Below are 12939 nucleotides of genomic sequence, written 5' to 3' on the forward strand. Positions count from 1 at the left end.
TCCATACAAAACGAGATGATGCTGATGCTTTTTGTTATTCTGTAATTGCACCATTTGCCATGTTGCTGCTGAAAGCAAATTATTTGTTTCCATGAATGGTTTTGGTTAAAAATATCTTCCCTTCTGTGGTCCAAGCCAGTAAACTGTAGATTCAACTTCTATGCGGGACAACCTTTTGTGTATTTCTGATTGGCCTGCAGTCAGGAAGGAGAGACGGGGTTCTTTTGCACGGCAGCACCCATATAAGGAGGTGGGCGGCGGCTTGCGAGCTGTGATTGACATCCCGGTGCAGTAGAAGCTTTGAGTGATTTGAGGGGGGCGGGTGCTGGTGATTTTTTTTAAAAGGGAAGGAATAAAAACCTCTCCCTCTGGCTTTTATCAAGCGTGGCAGGCAAGGACAGAGAGGGAAGGGGATGGGGGGGGGGGGGGTAGTTCTCCCAGCAGAGGAAAATACAAGAGACGGATCACAGAAGGAGAAGAAGCCATGAAGAGAGTATTTTTCTATCTTCAACTTTACGGTTAAAAGTGTTATGAAATTGCATGATTGATTAGTTCCAGTAGCATCCACCACTTCCCTCTTGTGTTTCCATTGGCCGCCCTGTGTGCTTCACTTTGGGTGGTCAGGAGGCTAAAGTCAGCAGACAAGACAGACACAGACACACGCTTGAAAAGGTTTTGCAGTGAAAAAGGCCCCAATCCTCTCTTTCCCCCTCCCTCCCCCTTCAGCTTGTGCGGAAAGACCTATGGTGTCTCAGGTAACACAACTGCCGTGTGTTTTGTTCGCATGAGGTGAGAGTGAGACTGTATTGATGAATAGGTCCAACTCCAGATGGTCCTCCTTTTTCTCTTCTTTTTTTCCCTTAGTTTTTTGTAACATAAGAGTGTTGATTTAAAAAGCATTTTCATTCAATCGATGCTTGATCTAGTGTGTTTCCAGCTCTGCTCCCGATTCGCTTTTCATGTCATTTTAATACGATGCAAATCTCGCTCGGCCATTTTCTGTATCTGATCTTGCAGTGTTAAAATTTCACTGTGGAAACTTTGGGTTAAGAAGACCAGACATTAGTCAAATAGAGCGTGTCATTGTTTTTCATAATCCCCTACCCCCACCTGCTTAAGCCCCCCCTTTTTTCTATTTCCACTATTTCTTTTTTCGTCTCTCTCCCCCTCTGCTTTTGACTATATGATGCTGCCATGTAGGGCAATGCTGCTCCTTAGTCAGCGGATCAGGAATGTGTGTGTGTGTGTGTGTGTGTGTGTGTGTGTGTGTGTGTGTGTGTGTGTGTGTGTGTGTGTGTGTGTGTGTGTGTGTGTGTGTGTGTGTGTGTGTGTGTGTGTGTGTGTGTGTGTGTGTGTGTGTGTGTGTGTGTGTGTGTGTGTGTGTGTGTGTGTGTGTGTGTGTGTGTGTGTGTGCGTGTGTGTGTGGAGACTTAAGGACGCACACTGCTCTCTCCACTATGATCTTAATCCACTGACTGCTCTTAGTTGGTCTGCCTGTTTATTGGTTCAACGATTCCTTATGGTTTGCACTTTATTAACTTAATTGTGACCAATGGAAATAACACACAAGCTCCGTGTCTGGGTCATTTAAGGAGAGGCAAAGAAGGGAAAAACTTAATTTCTTTTCAAGGACTGGTTAATTTCAAGATTTGTCTATTTTGACTAATCATCCTATTTAAAAAAAATGTAAGTTTAGGTGTTTATTTAACTTATCGGGATGCAAACAGACAAGGTTATTAAAATTGTAGTACAGAAAACAATTGTTTTTAATTCAAGTAATCAATGTTCATGATGATGATGATATCTATAGGTTTAGAATTTTACCCTATTCCCCTGCAGTGTCTCGCCTTAAAACCTATGCAGTAGGAGCCTAAATAATAATAACATTATAATAGTGACACATCTAGTCCCGTTGGTTGAGGCTAGGCAGTGCTTTATTCAGCCTGGCGCAATGCGATAGAATAAACAACCATTGGCTTGCTTCTCTGGTGCCCTAAAGCGCTCTCTGTAAAAACACTAGCTCACCAGTGTTTGTAATATGCCATCCCTATTAATGAAACCTCTGAGTCCTGTGAGACCCAGCCACTGGCCTGCTCTCCTTGACTCTCATTCAGTGGGACTTAAAACTTGGATGAGCCCTCGTTTAATCATACGCTTCAACCTTCCAGGCCTTCCGTCACTCTTTCCTTCTCTCTCTCTCTGGCCCAGCATTCTCTCTGTGTATGATTCAGCCCTGGGCACTGGGATATGCCCTATAGGAGGACACACCCTTTTGAGTGGCTCAACACAGGCTACTGCACGTTTATGAGCTCACATGCCCTAACAAGCACCGGTTAGGCTCCTGATAAATCCCAGCGCGGATAGGCCAAGGGACCCAACCAAATGAATTTTTAATGACTTATATCGTCTCTTTCTGAGCAGATTGCTGACTGGTTCCTTTTCTTTAATCACTCGGTGACTGAATGCAGAGGATGCAAACACACACAATGAGGGTTTTTCCACATTCTTTCCTGAGGTACATTTCGGCCTCACCAGAGTGGCACTGGACGAGCTTTCCAGATTTTTCCATTTCGCTTTAAAAAACATTCCGCTGCCTCCCTCCTCTATCCCAGGCCCCCAGAAGCGGTCTGTCTCGCAGATGGGCGCTCTTTAGCCTCAGCTGGCCGTTTACAGCCTTAGCGTTTTCTGCAAAAGAATGGTAAAGGAGTAAAGCTATAGGATGAGAGAGAGAGAGAGAGAGATGGAGAGAGAGAGGGGGCTCGTGTGTTTCTCGCCATCTTGGTTACTCTGTCTAATTAAAAAGGCTCCCTGGAGACTGACTGTCTCTAGGCGTCTCCCAGCCCAGATCCAGCCCACGGCAGAGAAGCAGACCAGTGGTTAAGTGTGTGTGTGTGTGTGTGTGTGTGTGTGTGTGTGTGTGTGTGTGTGTGTGTGTGTGTGTGTGTGTGTGTGTGTGTGTGTGCGCTGCCTACTAGCTTGGTCTGGTGTGGAAGGAGCAGCCCTGACCCCAGAGCTGCCTTCTGTCTTTTCTCCTGTATGCACTATGTCTCTCTTTTCTTTTTCACTCTCTTGTCTTTGATGCAAAAGTACTTTTTGAACTTAGTACAAGATGTCCTTGTGTGAAATGATTTGGTTAGGCAATGTGGCAGTCACCATACACACTGTACACACAGGAACACATAGAAGATAAGGTGTATGTACGTGTTAGGGCAGCAGCGCAGCTATAAAGAATCTGTAGATAGATATCCAGCGGCTGATACAAATGTTTGAGTACAGGGGGGAAAAAGAACCCGAGGCAACACCAAAGTCCCACCTGATATACGGTTTAGTGTGAATTATTGATGGCAGCTCAAAGCAATCCTAAAAAAAAAGTATCCACGCAATGCAGCAGTAGCTGTGAACGTGGCACAGTCAATGTTTATCTCCCCGCGTGTCCATCTGTCGCATAAGCGTGTTTGTATCGCAACCGTGTATCGAATTTTCTGACTCTTAATAATAGATGTGTTTGCAGTAAATATTTCATGGTCGGCTGACTGAAAACACATGCCTGTCAGAGATATGGAGGTAGAGGGAAGGAGGGGGGAGAGGGAAAGCATGGAGGGAACGGGGGAGTAGCTGAGTGTTGAAGGAGAGAGAGAGAGAGAGGGAGAGTGAAATTTAATCTGCAGGATTTAAACTCCCTGGTTCTACCTTTTATCAGAACACTGTCAGAGGCTCACTGAGTACAAATGTTAAGCAGTCTCCTTCTCTCCTCAGGGCTCTCAGGATTCGACAGGAGGACAGGAGGGACTGGTGGCCCCGCCCTTCTCAGCGTTCCCCCCTCCTCCCCCTCCTCAGAACGGGCTGCCAGTGACAGAGTTTGGCCCGGGGGCCATGTTTGGTGCTGGGGGCCAAGGTGCAGCAGAGGTGGTGGCTGGTGCCAACGGAGGTGCCCCCACTACCACCGCCACCATCAACAACGTAAGCACAGTGTGTTCACAAAGCCTTAAGGAGTAGCTTACTGTCTGTCACGTGGAGGGGACATTGAGCCATTCTCCGTAGGAGTTTGTTGTAGATGTCTTTACCAAGTGGTAATGGATTGTGTGGGGAAAGAGATCATAACATTCCCTCTCGTTTATATATATATTTTTTCATATTTGATATTGTATGTATTGTTGTGAAGCAACTGCAACTGGATGGCTTTTGTAGTTCTGCACTGTTGAGAACAGGCATAAACCCTGGCTTAGTGCTAGTAGCACTAACTGCTGAAAAGTTTGCCTTTCAATGTTTTAGTCAAAGAATCCCAAGGACCCTCTTATGCCACTAGCACATGTTTTTACATTTACATTTTTTGTGTAATAATATCTCTTTTGAAAGGGTTGCCATGACATCCATTGTGAGCATATCGGCATGCTGGCCATAGCATTTAGTCTAAAAAACACCGTTGCTAGCAAGACTGTCATTATATGTTTCTTGGCGAGGTGTGAACTGGAAGGCAAATTTCATTGTTCTGTAACGGTGCATATGCCAACAAATAAATCTGACTTCTGACTGCAGACTCTAAGTATTGTTTTTAAACATTATTAAGTGGTTAGAACGTCCCCCCTTGAGGCGCAGTCCTCATCGCAGTAGACCCGGTTCAAATCCGACCCATGGTCTTTTCTCTGCATGTCATTCCCCTCTCTGCCCCATTTCATCTCTGTCTCTCTGAACTATAAATAAACTATTTAGAATGCCAAATTATTATCTTTAAAAAAAAGACAGTCAACAAATGTCTTTCTGCATGTTGCACTCTGCGTTGTTTTCATTAGGGTTAAACTAAAAAATGTAGAGCTGATGCAGTCCTTCCATGTGCTAAAATAATTATCATAAGCTGTTATGTCACATTCCTCACCTTTTTACTCTCTCTCTCTCTCTCTCTCTCTCTCTCTCTCTCTCTCTCTCCCTCCCACAGGGAAAGGCTGAGGAGACGTCCCAGGGCGAAGCAGGTGTACAGTGCGGTACAGGAGGAGGACCAGGCTCAGTGGAGGACCCCTCAGAGGCCAAAGGGACCCCCAAACGCCTTCACGTCTCCAACATCCCCTTTCGCTTCCGGGACCCTGACCTCAGGCAGATGTTTGGGGTGAGTAACTGGGCATGTTCAATGTTGGGGGGGAAGGGGGGGGACCTCATTTTTAACTGGATCAATAAATCAGTCTAGACACCCCCGGGTCCTCCAATAGCTGGGGTTAAGAGAGAGAGACAAAAGAGTCACACTTACACAAAGCAAATACACTTGGGATAGTTGTGTTGGTGCCTAAGTGGACAACTGGCCGCTATGTGTGTCAGTGTGTTAGCACTAGTGGGCCAGTGAGCGGGAATAAAGGGGACAGAGGAGAGTTCAAGGCAAAGGAGCAGAAAGAAACACTCTTGTCCTTTTGTACAATAGTGACACCTAGTGCCAAGCGGTTGTAAGTCACACAGTGCCAGAAGCTCCCGTCTCTGTAGTATTGAGGCCAAGATCTAACCAAGCCAAGGGTTCAGAAACAACTCAAACATGTCATTGGCTGCTTTTGTTTGCTTTTATATGTTTTTCTCATGTCTACCCTCAACTGTGTTTGCAGCAATATGGGAAGATTCTGGATGTAGAGATTATTTTCAACGAGAGGGGCTCAAAGGTAGGTGCACAAAAGACTTTTGATGTGTTGTTTCCTCTGTAAATTTGACACTTTGCGAGGAGTTATCTGCTTGCCACAAGGGGGAATCACTGACTATGCACAACATATTACGATAAGGCCCATATGCTGGTTCAGACGATATTTAAAATGAGGTGTTAACACGTGCAGCAGCTATGAGAATATTCCTGTTTACATGCTTATCAGCCTAAACTGAATAAACCAGCCATGTCCTGCACCCTGACGTCGGCACAATCTTTTCCAGCAAAAATTCCTGTACCATTAAAGGAAAAGGAACACTCATGCCATGTATTGTGTCTTGCATTGTTTTGTAAGCCAGACATGACACCATGACTGTCTACACAACGTGTGTAGTGCACATGCTAGTTTAACAGCATTAAACCAGGGCATGCATCGAAACGGTGGAAAAAAATCCAATTATTACTTACTCTGAATATGATGTTGATATCGACATATTGCTTCATGCAGACCTAGTCATTGTTGTGAAACTCCTAATTATCTATTAAAACAATGTCAGAGTGCACCCCGAGGTCTTGAGGACACACACATTATCTCCTCTCCTCAATCCCCCCCCCGCGACCTCTTTAACCTCTGCTGTGTACCACAGGGTTTTGGCTTTGTGACATTTGAGACCAGCGCAGAGGCAGAGAGAGCCAGGGAAAAGCTCCACGGCACACTGGTGGAAGGTCGCAAGATTGAGGTAATTTTCCCTCCCTCCCTCCCTCCATCCCTCTCTCCTTCTCTTCTGTCTGTTGTTAATACTGCTTGATTCATGACTGTTAGCTAGCTCCCATCTTCCCTATGGTTGATATGCTCTGATGCAGCCCACTGGTATCGCACACCCTGGTCCCTTTTGCCATATGTTTTTCATTAAAAAAAGACTTGTTTCTTCCTTTTTATTTTTGTTGTTGTTGTTTTTCTGTTTGGAATGATTGGGGGTGCAAGAACACGACATAAGGCATGCTGGGTACTTTTTTCTCTGCAGCATTTGTTCCTCATTACGCCTCTTCACCTTTTTATTTGTTTATTTTATTTCTCCACTGATGCGCAACTTGTAGCCACACTGATGTTACAATTTTTCCCCGTAACAATTGGAATGATGTTTGTGTAGTCGGCACCGGAGGGCACGAGAGGAAGGCAGTGAAAGGATGATGCATGGCAGATTGCTGTCAGATGCTCTTTATTTTTTCCCCCTAGTGTAGAAATCCTTCTGTGTTCCCCTCTCCCGGTGCTGTGGCTAAGTGGTTGTGACAACAAGCTTATGGCTCCTGGTGCAACAGGCAGCATGCTGGGAAATCACAGCAACTCTCTTGACGCATGTTCACCCTATTGAAGTGTTGGTCATTACCAAAAGATTTCTGTGTACCTGAGTTTTTATGTATGTAAAGTTTATGTGCGTCCATGTTGTCTTAAATATGATTTAATTCAATAATTTTATTTCTTTATTGTAACTGAAGCATGTGCTGCGTTTTTGAAAGCAGTTTTTCCTTCTTTCATTTTAATTGGGGTTTCAATCAGCCACTTGTCCATGTTGGATCTCTCGACCTGAGCTACTGTTAGCCAGGATTTCTGCATGGGCTTACTGTGGTGATTTCCTTGGTGTGTGTGTGTGTGTGTGTGTGTGTGTGTGTGTGTGTGTGTGTGTGTGTGTGTGTGTGTGTGTGTGTGTGTGTGTGTGTGTGTGTGTGTGTGTGTGTGTGTGTGTGTGTGTGTGTGTGTGTGTGTGTGTGTGTGTCAGTCTCTGCATGATGGATGAGGCTGGCAGCCTTTTTTATAATTATTATTTGTTTTAGTTCTGTACTGTTGCGGTGTGGTCCAGAATGAAAGTCAGACTCCTGCATCCATTGGTACAACATATTCCCCCTGCCACCTCCACTTTCAGTCAATCAGCAAGCTGAATGGATAATGATAGAGCCTATTCACAACGCATCAGTCTTTGCCCCTCTTTTCACTACAACAGCCTGTATTCTCCCCCGACATTGCTTTAACCAAATTCTTTGTTTTTCTTCCCAAGTTGTGCATGATATCAATCAACGAGCAGTTGGCCTTTGTTTTCAGTTGTCACGTTGCATGTACTCTGTTGTACTCTGTAGTGGTGTCGGGGCCAAAGCCAGTCACATACAATATTGGCTGCATGGTGGGCCAGCAACGGGCGTCTGTAGAGTGTGTCCCTTCCTGTCTGTTTATGGTGCATGGGCTTGGAAGAGACAAAAGGCTGGCGCGGGACAAATGGTGTTTATTCATTCCTCTAACCGAGCAGAAAGGGCCGGACATTTCTATTTGAGGCGATGCTATCTGGCAGCTCTCCTTTCTCGCAGATGTCGCTGTGTTCCTTTTTGCTTTAATTGGTCATATCATTTCAGAGTTTGTTGAACTATTGTTTTCAAAGATGACGACAGTGACATAATACACAGCTCTAGCAATGATCTAATAATTCAGAAACTCTGAAATATAGGCCTTCTGTGTATACCATGGTTATACATACATATTTAACTGTTGTGTGTGTGTGTGTGTGTGACCCTGCAGTTCACTGCTATCCACTGGCATGAGTTGAGATGATGTAGCCTAAGTGTGCATGGTTGGTTGGTATTTAAATATGGAAATCTGTGGCCGCACTGAGGCGGTGCTGCAGGCAGCTGGATGTTTTTTTCTTGCATGTTTATTCTGTTTGGCTATTTGTTGAATTAGTTTTTGGTGATGGGACTGTTGACTCCCCGTGTTCAGTCAGCATGACATCAGTAGCACCTGGGTGCCTCACTGTGTTGCGTTGAAAAACGGCTGAATAGAAAATAGCTGAACGTTTAGTTCTCCAGAGTAAGTTTTGATTGAATGATTAATAAAGGGGTTTCTGTATCTCTTCTTATTCTTGGTGCATGCCAATGGGAGTCGGTTAGTTATTCTTCTAGCTGTTAGCTGCCCATAGTATGCATGTACGGTGTCTAAAATGAAACAGTAGGAAAATGGTTGTGCTTAAAGTGATGCTGTACTTGTCTTTGTCTGGAATAAAACTCTGCGCTTTTGAAGGAGTCAATTTCCCGTGCACTTCTAATATATCCATGTAAGTGGTCTAACTTCAATTCACTTTGTCTCTACCTGCTCCCATCCCATCCCCTTTACTTCTATATATAGAGTCCTTTAGGCCTATATATAGGTGAGAGTGTGTATCTTAGTATGCACTCAAAAACATACACACCCCAGTGCATCCCCACCCACTCATGGCTGTCTCTGTGATTGTGCGTCCTCGCTCTAACAAATAAGCCGATGATATAAAAAAGCTCCCCAAACCAAATGTGTAGTCGCATATTATGCTGCAATTACTGGCTGTACAGGAAGGATATTAGGCTTCCCTGCATGCTCTCATTTGTGCAGCCGCACACCTGGATCAGGAAATAAATGAACCTCTTGAAACACAAAACAGCGCCGTCCTTGGTTACGCCGACTGCGCTTCTGGCTGAGGATTGAGTCCAGAACAATATTCTTTTGTCAAGGTAATGAACTTTTTAATATATTTTCTCAGTCGTTGACACTTTGATGGTAAGGAGGATGTATGCTGTATGCTGCTAAACAAACCAAAACACATTAGACATTATAAAGTCACTACATGGAATTAAGGCATTATTATTGAATCGACACCAAAACAATCAACATTGCAGGAAAAGATCTTCAGCTTTACCTCATTACTCCATTCACTCACTCCCGCTCTATGGTTGTGTGTCTGATCTTTGTGGCTGGAGTGTCAGCGGGAAATGACGGCGCAGAGTTTTAGTCAGGCATTTGAACATGATGGCGTAGAATAAATGTGTGTGTGTGTGTCACAATTGAGCAGCTCCGCATGCTAAGGGACGGGGGGGGGGGGGAGCTATTGAGTAAAGAGTGTTATCATCACTGCATGGATGTGTGCGGTGAGGAGGAGAAAAGGTGGTGCCTGTGGTTCTGCATGTCCGTCCATACACACTCTCATCACGCTGCTGCCACCACATCACTCCTTAATGAGACACAATTGGCCTTTAGCTCACTACAGCCTGTGGACTCATTTCCATAAACATCCAAACTTTTATTGCATGATATATTTCTTTCTTTCTGTAGCATTATTTCAAGCGCAGATTAAGGATTTGGTAAGAAGTTGTCTGATTGGGCGATGGCCCGAGTGGAAAGGCTTACCAGCTCCTTGTGTCCCAGTTCCATAGATAAACTCCCTTCTATCTTCCCTCCTCGGGATTTGGATTTGACCAGTGCAGTGCTGTTTTGTTATCGGATAATTTTCTTGTTACTGCATGACTTGCCCCAAGAAGAGAATAATGTGTGAAACGTGTGAGTATCCATGTGTGTTTTGCTCTGTACGTTGAGTGGAAATGTAGCCAAGGTTGAAAGACAAGGGGAAAGAGAGTTTTGCACTTTTCCCTTTCCACAACCCTCTGTCGTTCTTTGTGTGTCGGCTCCACTCTCTTGTCTCCTCCTTATCCCTTTCATTCTCTTGTTGCCAGTCAACTTTTGTCCTTCTGTCAGTCTATTCATTTTAAAATGGTCTCTCTTATGGTTATTCTAACTTTAATATTCCCTTTTTTTTGCCATCATCGCTGTCTGCCTAACTTTGTCTTCGTTTACTATTTTCTATTTTCTTTTGTCTTTTTTTATTTTTTTTATTATCATACAGCCTTCGGTATGTTTTCTTTTTTTGTGGTGACTGGTAAAACAGGAAGCCATAGCCACTCTTCCCAGGAATAATATCCCGAACGCACACTCTTTTTCTGTTGTGGACTAACTTTACCACACAAGAATGAGTTATTTCTTGCCCCATCTAACAAAAATTAAAATTTTAACCAACCTTCTACCATCCTGCTCTTGACAGAGGGGGCAGTGTGTGTGTGTGTGTGTGTTTGCTCTTCAGACTGTTCCTCGGAGGTGTTCCAATTCGCTGCATTTCACTCCCTCGCTGTACATTTAACAGAGCTAGTGTTTTGGGGGTTAAGGCACGACTGGCCCGTTTTTACTCTCTTTCACCAGCCCCCCTTTTTCGTTCTCTGGAGCTGCCTTCTGATTGTTGTAATGATGCTCGCAGCTCTGAGAGCTAGCATCCTCTCTCCCTTTTCTTCCTCTTCTTTCTTCTGCCTTTCTCTTTATTTTCTGTTCTGATCCATAACACTGCTGCTATCAGGTTTTTAATTTAACTTGGGGGGCGGGCGGGTGGATTTATTTTGTTCCTAGGATTATTTGTTCCTTCATTTATTATATTTTTTCTGTTTCCCTGACGACTTCTGTGTGTTGTTGTCAGTCTCCACGGTAACCACTCGCTGTTTCTACGGCAACGGTAAGTTGTGTACAAACATCTATCACTGAACTGACCCCCCCTTTCCCAACCCCACCCCTCAAACGGGCATTTGATACAGTAGTTATTTACATTAGTTCCAATATTAGTCTATGTGCATTCCTGTCCATCAGCTGAGATTCATGTGATTGCCCCGGACACTGTAATGCCAGAGAGCAATTATGTAATGTTACAGTACACAACGCAGTATCACAGACACACATACACACACACACACACACACACACACACACACACAGCATCTTTTAACAGTAATGTTTCTACACATGCCCCCCCCCCCCCACCATGCCATTAACACCTCACTGGGAATGACCGAATGTAATCACCCTCCTCTATGCAATGACACGGCTATCCACAATCCATCTGATTAATTCTCCATTGGACTCGGTGTATGTAGTATTCATTTTCTTGATTAATAAAATAAATAAAAATCAACCGAAATGATACGATGCTTTGCTCCCTGTTGCTGCCTACGATTTGCTTTGAGTGAATGCAGACCCCCCCCCCCCCCTCCCCCACAGCTGCTCCGTTATGGAATTTCCTAATTTTTATTCTATATTTATTTGATGTCGACTTCTGTCCTAGTGCCCCATCTGTCAAATATTTGCCAATTGGACACAATGATCAATTGATAAATGGGTGTTTAGACCTCACATATTTAGTAAAATAGCTATTCTCTGTAGCTAGCCAGCATCTTGGCACACCATACAGAAGACAGATAAAATGTGCAGTGACACTCTTTCCAAATCTATATATGTGGATTTCCAAAAATCATATTCTTTTGCAATACCATTCAAATGAATATAATGATTTTGTTAATTTATGTAAAAAATAATCTGCTATGAAACCTTGCTGCTGCAGCTGTGCTCACTTGTCAAATCAGCCGGTGTTGTGTACCCATATGCATTTCTGAACCGATATGGGGTTTACCTTACTTGTTATTTTGGATCTCTGTACTGCTGCCATTTTGTTTTCCTCTATTTTTGGTTTGGTTTTTCCTTGTAGTGGATTGTCTGTGTACAAGTAGTTGTAGTCGTAGTGTACTGGTCTTAGTTTGTGACACACAGTTCTAATGCCTGGCATAGTGTCTCATGTTTATTTTCTTTCTCTCCTTTTTTGGGAATGAGGACTGCTCTCTCTCTCTCTCTCTCTTTATCTCTCTCAATCCCCCTCTCGCTCTCTCCGTCTCTCCCTATCTATCCCCCTCTGTTCTCTCCATCCTTTGGTGCTCTGTTTCTCAACCCCACCACATATGAGATTTTCAGGAGAATGGTCACCAAATATAATTGCTTTATTTGAATGATGCACCTTGGGATATACGTTTTGTTTTTAAAACAGTAATTGTCATCAATTTTTTTTTGTTTTTTTTGTGTCGCTCATGTAAACGTTCTCCCCTTTCTTTCCCTCTTTGTCTTCACTCCATCTTCACGTTCTCCTGTTTTTTGTACATGGACTGGCTCTGTCTCTTTCCTCACCTGCATCCCTTCCTCGTTAACTTCTCCGTCCCATCTTTGTCTCGTGTGTGTTCGATGTGGGAGTGCTGCGATTGTTTTTAATCGGTCTCTATGCTGCATCCGACGCTTGCTGATTGGCTGAATTTCTTTTTATTACTTTTTTTGGTTCGTTACTCACTCTTGGTCATGTGATGCGCCCATATTTGGCTGCGTGTAATTTCTGTGTTTTACGATTATTAATTTTGTCAAACAAATGTTTTTGCACCCCCTCTTTCTCTCTCTGTATTTTGTTATTTATATTTTTGTTTTAGGTATGTAAACCCCACACGTTTGGTTTCATATGGATTCGTGACTTTGTTCTGTCCGGGTTTATTGTTCAGGCTGGACTGGGAGGGCAAAGGCGGGACGAGAAAGGCTGTTGACTGTTTTATTAATCATTAACATTTTTGAGATTTGCCTTCCATACTCTGTTGATTTGCATGTGTTCCTGTCAACCGTTTACCCA

The 12939-nt window shown here is 43.8% G+C and overlaps 1 protein-coding gene across 5 annotated transcripts in view; it reads left to right on the top strand.

The window, feature by feature from the left end:
• The window catches only part of LOC307262915 (RNA binding protein fox-1 homolog 2-like), a 45446-nt gene that overhangs the window by 20950 nt on the left and 11557 nt on the right, over positions 1 to 12939 (top strand). For all 5 annotated transcript variants that reach the window (XR_013845269.1, XM_080043935.1, XM_080043936.1 and 2 more), the window contains 4 exons: positions 3757 to 3960; positions 4934 to 5101; positions 5583 to 5636; positions 6262 to 6354. Coding sequence is in view for 4 of the 5 variants with exons in the window: in XM_080043935.1 (XP_079900061.1) it covers positions 3757 to 3960; positions 4934 to 5101; positions 5583 to 5636; positions 6262 to 6354 (519 nt within the window). In the remaining variant the exon portion in view is untranslated. The remainder of the gene's footprint in view (positions 1 to 3756; positions 3961 to 4933; positions 5102 to 5582; positions 5637 to 6261; positions 6355 to 12939) is intronic.

This window comes from Ammodytes marinus (assembly GCF_949987685.1).
Source record: "Ammodytes marinus genome assembly, chromosome: 16".
NCBI classification, from domain to species: domain Eukaryota; kingdom Metazoa; phylum Chordata; class Actinopteri; order Uranoscopiformes; family Ammodytidae; genus Ammodytes; species Ammodytes marinus.